At 43.4% G+C, this 12,619-nt stretch overlaps 1 protein-coding gene across 1 annotated transcript in view; it reads right to left on the bottom strand.

The window, feature by feature from the left end:
• The window catches only part of LOC143286039 (ribosome biogenesis protein bop1-like), a 33,449-nt gene extending 20,958 nt beyond the window's left edge, over positions 1-12,491 (bottom strand). Inside the window, exons 1-6 of the mRNA XM_076593563.1 lie at positions 12,405-12,491; positions 10,024-10,115; positions 9,211-9,390; positions 8,508-8,558; positions 7,532-7,683; positions 6,333-6,450 (exon numbers count right to left, since the gene is read on the bottom strand). Of these exons, the coding sequence (XP_076449678.1) occupies positions 6,333-6,450; positions 7,532-7,683; positions 8,508-8,558; positions 9,211-9,390; positions 10,024-10,110 (588 nt within the window). The 5' untranslated portion in view covers positions 10,111-10,115; positions 12,405-12,491. The remainder of the gene's footprint in view (positions 1-6,332; positions 6,451-7,531; positions 7,684-8,507; positions 8,559-9,210; positions 9,391-10,023; positions 10,116-12,404) is intronic.
• Between the last annotated feature and the right edge of the window lie 128 nt (positions 12,492-12,619).

The raw sequence follows: 12,619 nt of genomic DNA, 5'->3' as shown, positions 1-12,619 counted from the left end.
GTGCCATCTCTAGAAAACTGCTCTTGGTGCTTTGCAAGACACATCATATCATACATAACACATTACATCAATGTTACAATATACATAATCATACAAACTAAAATGAACTGTGCAAAATTTTCACACACACATATAAGTATTAGTAATTTTAATATTTCTGCAATAATAATAATAATAATAATAACAATAACATAAGTAATACTGGTAATAGTAACACTAATAACCAAAATGGTTATTTATAATGAGCTCCACCTCCTTAGCACAGTGGCCTAGAGAGCCTACGATCCAACAAGAATATAGAGGCAAAATTGTTCACAAAAATTTCAATCACAAGTCACAATAGTCAAGACTTACAAGTAAGACAAATGAATTGTGTCAATGACAATGAATGCACACACACACACACACACACACACACAAAGCATAACTTCTCTGATGTGCAAAAGTAATCAAGTGACAATGACTTTGAGGTTTATGTCATCTGTGATAGCCCCACCTACACTGCATATATATACAAAAGGAAATTTTCTATCTAAAATTACGTTTAAATAACATACTTACCGTGACCCAACTAGTGCAGACTCCGGCAGGGGTCTGACATTCCTGTCCTGTGCAAACTATCCGCCCATGCGGAGCAGACGAAACTACGGCCGATAACCTCCCGGAAGTAGGTAACCTCCCCTTTGTCCCGCTGGTTATCGCCCTCTTTTGACGGCAATATGCCATCACCAGCGCAGCAAGCAGGAAGAACAGGAAGCGGGGAGGACGGGAGGGTCTTAAATTTGGGTCACGGTAAGTATGTTATTTAAACGTAATTTTAGATAGAAAATTTCCTTTTAATTACACATACTTAACCGTGACCCAACTAGTGCAGAATAGCACGACAAGGTGGAGGGCTCACCTGTTCTACTGTCTGTGAGCTGTGATGGTCTGTTGTGCAGCTACCACAGAAGCGATGGCTCTTGCGCCATCAACCCGCAGGCGTGCGACATCTCTCTGGTAGAAGTCGATGAGCCATTATCCCTTAGGCGATAGGTGTCCCTCAAGTAGAATTTGACGAAAGTAGAGTGTACTGTGTCGCCTAAGGACATTAGTGCGGGTAAAGAAGACAGAGGTCCACAGCTGTATTGTGGGGGAGGTCTGTGGACCACAGCTGAGCAGATGAGCGCGGATGAGCGTCAATGCAAGGAGGTGCGCATGTGGTTTGATCTGATGATTCCACAACGGATGTGGGCCGATAGTGGAAGTGGTTTTTGTGTTTGAAGGAAACTGTGGCACGAGACAGAGGTAGGTCACCGTGTTGGGCCTGCCTCAGGCATGACAGCCAGATCTGTGGAGCTCCTCCATGCGAGCTGACAGGCGATGGGCACTCCCCCGCCCCTGGCCCCCCCCACCCCCTTTTTTGACGTTGTCAAAAAATGACAGCACTGGTATGTTGCCTATGCATAGGATGGCAGACATTTGGCAACAAAAGACTTGATGTCCCTGGTGTCTCTGGGACAGGGTTGTGTAATTGCCCAGGTAGGTACCATCACGAAGGGGCATACGGAAGGCTTGGTGGCTTCTCTGCCTGAGTGTGGCCTGTTGGAGTAACCTGCAGAAGGTTGTCCGCAGTCAATGGCTGGGTTGGATCAGGCTGTGGAAGTGCCTTTCATGTGCCCACAGGTCACTGAGTCTCATTCAGTGATGGAATTCCCAAATGGAAGAGGGTTTCCATGGGGAAAATTTTTGCTGAAGGTTTTTTAGTGAGAAAGGGGACCGGATCCATGACAGGCCTCTGGCTGTGTGTGGTGCGCACTGAGTCTGGGATGGAGCGGGGCGGGGCAGGGAGGTAAGTGGCTCAAGATGTGTTGTACTGGCTATTGACATCAAGGCACTGATCTGACATACGTTTTTAGTATGGCCAGTGGTTTCTTAATTGCAAAGGGAAATCATTTGCAGCTTAGTCTTTCATGAATGACTATGTCTCTCAGACTAGAAGTCAAATTGCACTGGGACTTAGTGCTGTAGCCTTAGGCCTAAGTAGCCTTTGGGAACCTTCCCAATTATGAGTCCTAAGGCCCTCTTGATTGAGGGACCGGGGATGCAACTTGGGCAAAACACTCTCTACTATAAATTGTATAATCGAATTCCAGCCCGAATAGACTGGACAGCAGATGCCTCCTCTGCTGTTCTGATGGAGACTGTCGTACTCGACTGATTATCATATACTGTTCCTAGGAGGACACCAATCAGCATGGGTAAACCAGGAAACAGCTGCTGTGTGCTTCAGGGACGAAGGTGTTCACCATGCAGATTATGTTGCAATGTAAGGAAGCCGGAAAGAGTTGACGGGGTCTTGTGGTGCAACCATGTGTCAGAAAGACATGGTGCTTGCTTCCGAAGTGACAACAAAGTCATCCTCTGACAGTCCCTTGACCGAAGGCTGGGGCTCCATGATGGGATAGCCTGCCTAGGCTAGCAACCTCTGGAAGTGTCTCATTGGAAAGACAGTGCCTGAGGAGGAATGGCCATCTGTAACCACAGCAGTGGTTGTGTGTAGAGGCCGAAAGGATCGGGCAGGGAAGACTAAGTGCAGAAAGTGCTTTCGAATGCCGATTGTTTGAGACGTTGATGCTGGATTCGTGTTCAAGCAAGGTGATGGGGTGAACTGATGTGCTTGAATGCGGCATCTGCCGTGCTGGTATGAGTGGGCAGAAAGGTACACCCCTGTGGCTAATGGACGGTTCGTTGTGCTTTGTGGGACGCATCCGTCCTCGTCAATATGCCTTTCTCCCAAATGTAGAGGAAAACAATTATGACCCAGGCCTTCTGCTACTAGAGAGGAGTAGAAGAGATGGGCTGAGGGTGATTGTCTCCTGCCCAGTGGGCAGTTTTTGGGTCCGCTAAAACTTGTAAGGCAAGATAGACACCTCTTCATGGGAAGGCTGGCTAGGATGTAGGGCCTGTGTGGAGCTTTTGTCACAATCACAGTGGTGCAAACCAAGGGTTGTTGTAGGCAAGGGGAGAAAGAAGGGATGCCTTACAAACTTGGAAGGAATGAAAGGCATGTGTGTCCAGAGTGGCACCTCTAAGTTGGACTGCCTCACCCTTCCTTGTGCATCTCCAGCCTTATGGGTGATTGTTGCAGGCAAATGAGTTGGGTTGCCTTGTCCGTCCTTGCACCAAGAGAGGCATTCTTAGCCCTGTGGGTGTGAAGGGGGTATGTGTGGATCCCTAAGGACCAGCCACTATTGAAATGTGAAGGAGCATACATTCAGGCGTGAATGAGGCTATTATTATTTTATTTTATTTTTGTGAGTGCAGTCGTCCTCCAAAAGCAAGGTAGGGATGAATTTATGAAAATGAATACATATATGTGCCAAGGGAATAAAAACTTCCATCAGCTCAAGTGATGTCTGAAGTATGCCAATGACAAGAGATCGAGACACAAGAAATAAGCAGCTGTATAAGCATACGTGTAGCGTGCACCGATATACCCAAGTAAGTGGGTAAGTGTGCATAATCATCAATGGAAAGGAATCTGTCCATGCACCTACATATGAGATGTACATACGCATATGAATAAAGTGCCAGTACGTAGAGGCAGAGAGTTCTGGGCATTGTGAACAGAAGGCCGCAAATGCAAGTGTGCCTATATTGCTATGTAGGGAATCTCAATGAACAGATGTCAATGAATTGAGATAGAAATATAATTGTACATGTTAATATGAAAGTCGTCTGAACCTATCCCATAAGCACATACACATGTGTATACCGATGGATAAGTACGCATCTATACGTGAAAGCAGAAATGCGTATGAATGTAGCAATATATCTCATATATATGTATATATGTGTGTGTGTATATATATATGTATATATATATATATATATATATATAATTTTTTTTTTTTTTTTTTTTTTTTTAAATATGTATAGATTTTTCTATATATATTTCGTGATTGTTGCTTGTGATAATAAATCAAATGGATAGAAGGGGAAATATTGTGATGCATTTCCTGTAGCCAATAGCCTGAGAAACAGCAAGAAAAGTGCAGTTGCTATGCAAAGATGTGTAAAGTCCCTGACTGGGCATGAGGACCCAATGAGAAACCGAAAGAAAACATCGTTGGTGGACAGCACGGGGGGCAGGAGTGATGTGCTGTGTCGGCGAAACTAACCACAGCTTCGAGCGCCTAGGTTACAAATGTGGAGTTGCCTCCCTTGGCGCCGAAAATCATCGAAAAGGAATGTGTCTTTAGAGCACATATCCCCCTTGTGCGACGTGTCCTCGCTGAACAGGGAGGAGTGTCATGTTGTGTGTGAGAGTCCGTGGTTCGATGCCACCGTAACCGACACAGGTGAAAACGAGCGCAAGGGGAATAATTATAATGCCCCTTAGTGCCGTGGGCATCCCAACCCGAATCGGTTGCCATCGGACGCGAGACGGTCAGGGCATGTGGCATGACGGCGCCGTAATCGAGTGTTATGGGCGTCGTGGGCGAGGGGGTGACAAGTCCGTCGGCTTGCCGTGGGATGTGCGTCCCCCTGTTGCTGAACGGCGGTCCAATCTCGCGAACAGCTCCTGCGAGAGGACCGGCGTTCGGTTGTCAGTTGTGTGTTGACGGATAAAGTGATAGACAAGATCGGCCCGAGCACTGCCGAGAGGCAGGATCGAGTTATTAATACATGTAAGAATTATCTTGATATTCATTGTGAAAACTTTAAATACAAAACTCGTTTACATATTTTCTGATTTTTCAAGCACTGCGCACTCAATGTTGAAAAATGCAACAGACATACGTGGGGACTCTCTTTTTCTTCCCCACTTCAAGCGGGTAAAAGGCCTTGTCAGGCTTGCACGCCTTGATATTGATATATGATATGATATAAGAGGTACTCCAACGTGGAAGTGCCAATATTAGTCTGGGAAACAGCAGAGTTAGGCAATGGGGCAGAAGAATCCAACACTGCCTAAGTTCCAATGGGGCGTGCACGTACCTGCTCTGTGGGCGCAAGGCGCGGCACCAGAAGGCAGAGTGTTGCATAATTGCTGCAGCAAGTTTAGCGATGAGTTGCTGATTGTTTGGTTGAGTAGCTTGCTGAGACACCATTAGTGGATGGGAAACAGCAGCACTCGGTGGTGTGGCAGATGGGGTCATCACCGCATAGCTTGGTAGGACCGAGCACACACTCGTACTGAAGGCGAGGAGCAGTGCCGGTGCAAGGGAAATAACTGCGGCGGTCACCGGCAAGGGTGCCGAAGCAGGGGTTGCCTCCCTTGGATCGGGTGATCCGGACAAGGGGGGGGGGGGGGTGCACGCGTATGGGCAAGCGTGTCCCCTAGTGGTCCACCTTCCTCCCTACACCAGGGGAGGGCATCCCTACACGCCTCGGTCGCTATTGGATCCGAGACGGTCGAGGCAAGCCGCGTGGGGGGTCGCGTGATCCGATGTCACGGCCGCCACCACGGACGCATCGCACATAGGGCCCAGTCTAACGTGCGGATCCAAGACAAGCTGCCTTTTTTTTTTCTTTTTTTTTTTCCCCAAGGGATTGTGGCCATTCCATTGGTGCAACTGTGGGTATGGTAAAGAGATAGAGGAGATCGACTCGTACACTGCCGACTGGCAGGGCCGAGAAAACGCGGATCGCGTCGAGTGAGTTCGCGGATCGATAAAAATGACATGAAAGGTAACACTGACCTGAGTGTGTGACCACAAACCTCTAGAAGTCATCAGAGGAGGTGGCGGAGGTCTGGAGTCGACCGGAGGGAGCGGAGGAAGTGGAGAAGGCGGCGGGTTGGCGTTGTTTAGAGGGCCAGGAGTAGAGGGCCCAGAGTGTCAGCGAATCGATTGCGATCGCGCTTTAATTTTAGCACGATTCCCCAATCGAGCTACATAATTATGTGACCTGGTTGGAGACATAATTTGACCACAAACAAGAACGCCAGAGAATTGACAGACAGACAGAAAATACGAAAAAACTTAGCCGTATGAAGAGCACAGGTACAGGAGTCATGATGGCTGCCGGAAAAAGAGGGCGATAACCAGCGGGACAAAGGGGAGGTTACCTACTTCCGGGAGGTTATCGGCCGTAGTTTCGTCTGCTCCGCATGGGCGGATAGTTTGCACAGGACAGGAATGTCAGACCCCTGCCGGAGTCTGCACTAGTTGGGTCACGGTTAAGTATGTGTAATTAAATTGATTTTCAATACACGGGTAATTCAAAAGATGAGACAAACTGCTAACATTCACAGGACAAAGCAAACAAGTAACAGTGACAAAAGCACTTTCTCTGACAACATATTCTGGGAAAAAAAACAGCACAACAAAACCAAAAGTTCTTACAGGATACATGTCCTGAGAAGCAGAGGGGTTGCGTCCCCTCTGAAGATTTTTGATGAGCTTCACATCCTCCGCGTCCAGCACTGTCTTCTGGCCTGTCCACTTGTTCGTCACTGTGCGCCTGCAACGTGAACAGTACTAGGGGTGATTAGCTTAGTCTACGATCTAACCGCCTTGCTAAAACAATCCTCCAAAGAACTGTTGAGGGAGGAAGACATAGGAGAAGACAGGAAAAAAAAAAAAGATGGACCGACAACACTACAGAAGAAAAAAAATATTTGCAGAGACCCAGGCTTTGACACACAACCGACAGACCAGTAGGAATCTGGTGAAAGATTTGTTTGTGTGCAGTGCCTCAATAACTCTTCAAAGAGTTGAGGAAGAAGAAGAAAAACTACAAAAAGATGGGACGGTCCTACAACAATGAAAAGCAAAGGAATGAGTTTTTCACAATCAGGCATGAGACTGGGAAATTGTGATCGAGTCTGAAAGGTGGGGGTCTGGGGGCCGCAGAAGGCCCCCAGTGGGGGTCCATGGGGCAACGCCCCTGGTGGGGATCTGGGGGCAAAGCCCCCTGAAGCTGAAGGTGTATATGTGAATGCATTCATGTGTTGTTTTTTTCCAAAGTGTGTGTGTGTGCGCACGCACGCATTCAATTCAGCTCTGTGTCTGTTCGTGCGTGTATAACTTCGGTAATCTGGCTGGCTATAGGTCTCAAATCTAAATACACTGACTCTTGCCATGAATTTTCTGTACTACAGAAGCGTTGGCTGTGTCAGAAAAGGCACTGACGTCAATAAGTTGCTACAAATTTTCTGTTTCAATCCCAACACTGAATGTTATTTGTGCATACAGTGGCAAGCGTTGGCAGCTTCTGAATGAACAGAGGGTCAAGCAGATGTACCCACAGCCCTTGTGGCTTGACAGGGATGGAGATCACGCGCACTGGTGTATCTGTGTGTGCGCGCAAGTCTCTGTGTGTGTGTGCGCACGCACACACGTCTGTGCGTGATCGACGGCATGTGTGTGCATTGTCAGAAATACCCTGTCATCACTTCCTTTCTTTCCTTTAAACACTTTACAGACACACACACAGATAGACAGACACAAACACACACTCTCTCTCTCTCTCTCTCTCCAAACAAATCGAAACAAGAGGATGACATATGTGGGCCTTGAGGAAGAAAACACAAAGTATCTACCAGTAGTCTGGATTTTCCATCTTGGTGAGAAATTCATCAATGGTGTCCCCTTGAGCAGGCTTGGTGATCTTCTGTCCCTGTACGTCGTATCCCAGGTGATCATAGTCTTTGTACCACTCCAGTGGTATGTTGCCCACTGTGTTGCGAATGTCCTGAAAGAGATTGAGCAATCCCTAGGTGAATAAAATAAAGCTGTTAGGTGTGTCCCATTGATACAGGTGTGTGTGTGTGTGTGTGTGTGTGTGTGTGAGGTGTGCTCTGTGCGTATGTGTGCTGTGTGTGTGTGTGTGTTGTGTGTGCCCATGTGTGCATGTGTATGTATGTGTATGTGCGTCTGTGTCATGTGTCCATTTGTTTGCATGCATACTCACATAAGCAAGTAAAACATAACAATTCTTCCTCAGTCAAAATTCTCTCTTTGATCAAAGCACTTAGGATGTGTCTTGGACAGATGATAAACTTATTACAAAGAGTAGGTACAGTATTCATACTATTACTTATTCAATCACTACAGATAATAAAGAACAAATTTCTCTTCTGCAACATTTTTTTCAGATCCCAGTGTCTATTCTTATAAAATCATTTCACTGATAAGCGTTTCTCAAAACAGAAAACTGGAAACAGATCTACTACCCATCCAGTACTACACATAAAAAGGTCTAGTTTTGAATGATCAAATCTGTGACATGTCAGCATGCTCTCTTCTTTTTACCATTATTTCTTCTCTTTTTTTTCTTAACTAGATAATTTACTTTCATCAGTTTTTCAAGAAACCACTTTGAAAAAATTCAGTTTATTCAAATTCTGAGTGATTTTATCAAGACTATTCCCCCTGAACACAATTAGAAAATTGTAGTCTTTCCCTAAACAAAACACAAGAATGCACAGTCCCCACCCACCTTGCCCCCCTCCCCCCACCACCCCCTCTCTCTCTCTCTCTCTCTCTCATGAGCAGCAGACACACAGACATGTATACCTCTTCATCTGACGAGTCCACCTCATATTCATCCGACTGTGCAGGGATTTTCTGTAAAATCAATGTCCAGACTGATATACTGAACACTTGATACGGCATACTAAGGCTTCAGAGGCAACAAAAGAGAAACAAGCAGCATTCTCACATTTATGAATACGATAATAATGACAAAGAACAATCATAAAGAAATCAAAGATTCAAAATGAAAATAAAGAAACATGCAATACAAGTAAATGAAAACAAATAACAACATAAAGTCAGAAAAAACAACAACCAACCAACCCAACTAATATAGTAATAATAATCAATATTTAGTTTACCACAAATAAGAATAATCTTGGCAGACAATATATATATTAAAATAAACTTGAGTCAGGGAAGGCAAACATGTTCATTAAAAAGCAAAGCAAAACAAAAAACAAAAAGAAGGTAAGGAAAGCAACAAGTTTTAAGTTGTAAATTGTTAGTATGCAGTCAATAGTTTCACATTACAAAGTTAGAAGAATAACATTTTCATTCTAAACACAATCACAGAAAGTCTATTACATTTCAAAACAAGAATAACATGTTTAGGATGCTGAATGAAACAGACACAAAATGAAAAAAACCCAGACAAACAGTAATACACAGGTAGATAAATTTCAAGAGTATGAACCAAACATTGTAAAACAAAATGTATCGATTAACCTACTTTAGTGATTACCTTTTCTATCTGATCATTTTTCTTTTCGTTTTCATCTGACAATTCTATCCCCGTATCATCATCTTCATCGCCTCCATCCTCATTGTTGTCCAGGCTGTCTTCATCATCCTCGTCACTCTCTTCATCTGTTCCATCACTCTCATCATCGTCATCACTATCATCATCGCTGCTGTAGTCTTCCTGAAAAGGGCAATTCAACATTTGATGAATTATTAACTGATCCTCAGTAAGTTCCTGTATTCTCATTTCTTCTCCTCTTTCTGTTGCAGCAGAGATACAGAAAATCTCTGTTAGTAACTGATGACTAACTTGGTGACTGAGTGACTTAGGAAAGAGAGAGATACTCTCTCACTACCCGAACATCCCCTCGACCCCATCTCTCTCCCAAAATACAAAGATTCATATGCAGTCTACCATTCAAGTTAAAACATTAAACAACAAGATCAAACATCAGTGTAACGCAAATGATCAAATGTGAAATCCAACTGATAATTTTTTTTTTATTGTTATGCCATTTAAAACACTTTATTTGTAGAACTTAGATCATATATATCTAACCAGCACTGACTGACTGATGAAATCACACGATTCACAGTAAACAGAGAAAATGGAGGGTAGCAGCAGATATTGGAAATGAAATGCCATAACCTCTGCAACAGGTTTGTATTAAATTTTAAGAGAGAGAGAGAGAGTGTGTGTGTGTGTGTGTGTGCGCGCGCGTGTGCATGTGCGCGTGTAAGTGAGAGAATGAGACACAGACAGAGACAGAGACAGATAAGACATGTATAACATATAACTTTATAAACCACTTACAGGCAGTTCTTCTTCCTCAGATGTGCTGTCAGTTCCAGCTTCTGAGGACATCTCCTTCTCTTCTTCTTTCCACGACCTCTTAGACATGATTTCTGAAGAATAAAAAGATGCATATTAATGATTTATGAAGAAACAAAAAAGACAGGATGCAAATCTGTCATGGTTCCTGCTGCACAACAACAACAACAAAAAAGAAACCACGAAAACACCAACTTTTCATCTGTGACTTTTGATCCAAAGACGTCTTGAACACTGATTACACAGACACTATATTGCAATGCACTTGTTAACAGTTCTATGACTGCTTATTTCAATAGCCCATCGCCCTAAGAAATGACAAACAACAATCATTCTTCCGAATCAGCTGAGTACGAAAGATGCTGAATATTTTCGCTTTGGCTCTTAGAATCTTTTTTTTTTTTTTTGGGAGGGGGGTCCCTCCAGCTGGGGGGTGCAGTATCTGGTTGTTTCACCCCCAAGTCAATTCACCCCAACCTGCTCACTCCATTGCCTGTTCACTCCCTTTGCCATCTTTTCGCCATAAGCTGTCTGGAACACAGCTTGCAACATCTCCCCAATCATCCAACATGCAAAACGTATGCAAGCATAATTTTATGATTCAGTCCAATGGATCTGTCCATTGTCTCGGATAAATATCACTTATAATCACACATTACAAAGAACATTTTCAACTACAGCACAGTCATTATCACTGAAAAAGCAATTGCACCATCTAATGATCTATTAACTAAAATTAATCCAATGGAAGAATGGTCCACAACTATAATTTCAGTCCAAAAGACGTGATTTTATTGAGTCAGTTCAATTTTCAAGCCATCCCCTCTTTTGGATATAATCATTACATTTACAACCACCAGGCTTCAACGAAAACAATACACAATCTAATGTTTATATTTCATTTTATTATGGTTGCGGCTGAAAAGACCTGTGGTATGGGGGCAAACTGGTGGCCTGCTCTGGGGCAAACTGACATGAGGGTGACGTAGAGGAGATATCATTTACTTTTGGGTGTATAAATACCTCCAGGGTTATTATGATGTCAAACTGCCAAAATCTGAGTTTACCTGCGGAATTTGGAAGAAACCTACAGGGCCACAGTTTAAACTACACTAAAACTATTTTTCTTTAAAGAGAAAAAGACATAGGCTCAACATTAGAATTAAACCAATCTTCTCAAACAGGGTTGTTTCCCTCTGGAACAGCTTGCCAGATAACGTAGTAACTGCACCCTTTATCAATCCCTTCAAAAACAGATTCAACTTTCATGGAAAAACCTGCCTATCTTATACTCAACAGAATGTCAAGATAGATAGATTGGCACTTTTTTTAATACTTAGCTCCCTACGCCTGACACGCATGTTGCTATGTATATAGTCTTACTTGCAGAACAGTTTACAGTCATTTCACCCCTTTGTCAGTTCACCTCCAACCAGTTCACCCCTGAGCTGGCCAATCTGCCCCCAACCAGTTCATAAAATATAAACGTTTTATTGTGTATTGTTTACTTTTAATTCACATGATAGTGGTAGTAATAATTATAACCTAAACAGTGGATGGCTAAGATTGTAAGAACACAGAAAACAGACACAGGTGACAAGGTACAAATACAAATATTGTTTGGCCAAGATTCACACAATGCAACATAATTCTGTCAAGGAAACAAGAACGAGGCATGGAAAAATGGATCAGATGATCAACAACTGAACAAGACTTGACACTGACAGCAAAGTAATCAGTTGTGATAGTTTGTCTAATTGTCATTATGAGATCATATCGGTAAGGCCTGATCTGAATAGAAGGGCTGTAACTTGTGTAAAAGGCTTGTAAAAGTTGTATTCACAGTTTCGGAAAAGTAAAAAAACAAAAACAAAAAACCACCAAAAAAAAAACCACCAAAAAAAACACACACACACAAAAAACAACAACAAAAAACAAACACGTAAACTGAGTAAGAAGGATAATAGCATTAAACCATAACCCTGTGTGCATGTATGTAAACAAAAACATAAAAAAACACATTCTGTTTTTGTCTTTTTTTATTGGAGGAACGGAGCACTGTAACGCTCACTGAAATAAAGTATAAACCAGGCAGCAATAAGACGGCAAAGGGGGCGAAAAGGCAATGGGGCGAAACGACCAGATACCTGCAGAACGACGAACATGCCCCCTTTCATGGGAGCCTCAAACGTCGCACAAGCCACAAGTAAAGAAACCGCCATACTTGATACTATTGGGGAGCACACACGTGTTTCCCATGAGTTTTACAGGAATTCAAATAATTACGAATCAGTTAATCAACCAAAATCGATATAAAGTTAAAACATGGTGTACCTGATTATCAGTATCTGTGTAATACGTACCGGCACGTGTCAAATCAAAATGTGACTTGAAATTGTAAATCAAAATCTCCAGTTCCAACACAAACAGCCTCACCAGAAACGTGCACACGTTTGATAAGAGTGGTTTCCCTTGGTTGCCCAAGTTTCAGGAATCTCAACACACGTCCAAATGTGATCGCCTTATTTCTTCCATATTGATTGCAACAATTAGCATTTGGAATTTTATGCTCAAACAA

Source organism: Babylonia areolata, chromosome 9 (assembly GCF_041734735.1).
Source record: "Babylonia areolata isolate BAREFJ2019XMU chromosome 9, ASM4173473v1, whole genome shotgun sequence".
NCBI classification, from domain to species: domain Eukaryota; kingdom Metazoa; phylum Mollusca; class Gastropoda; order Neogastropoda; family Buccinidae; genus Babylonia; species Babylonia areolata.
The sequence above is the reverse complement of the archived record's forward strand: the minus strand, read 5'-3'. Positions and strand labels throughout refer to the sequence as shown.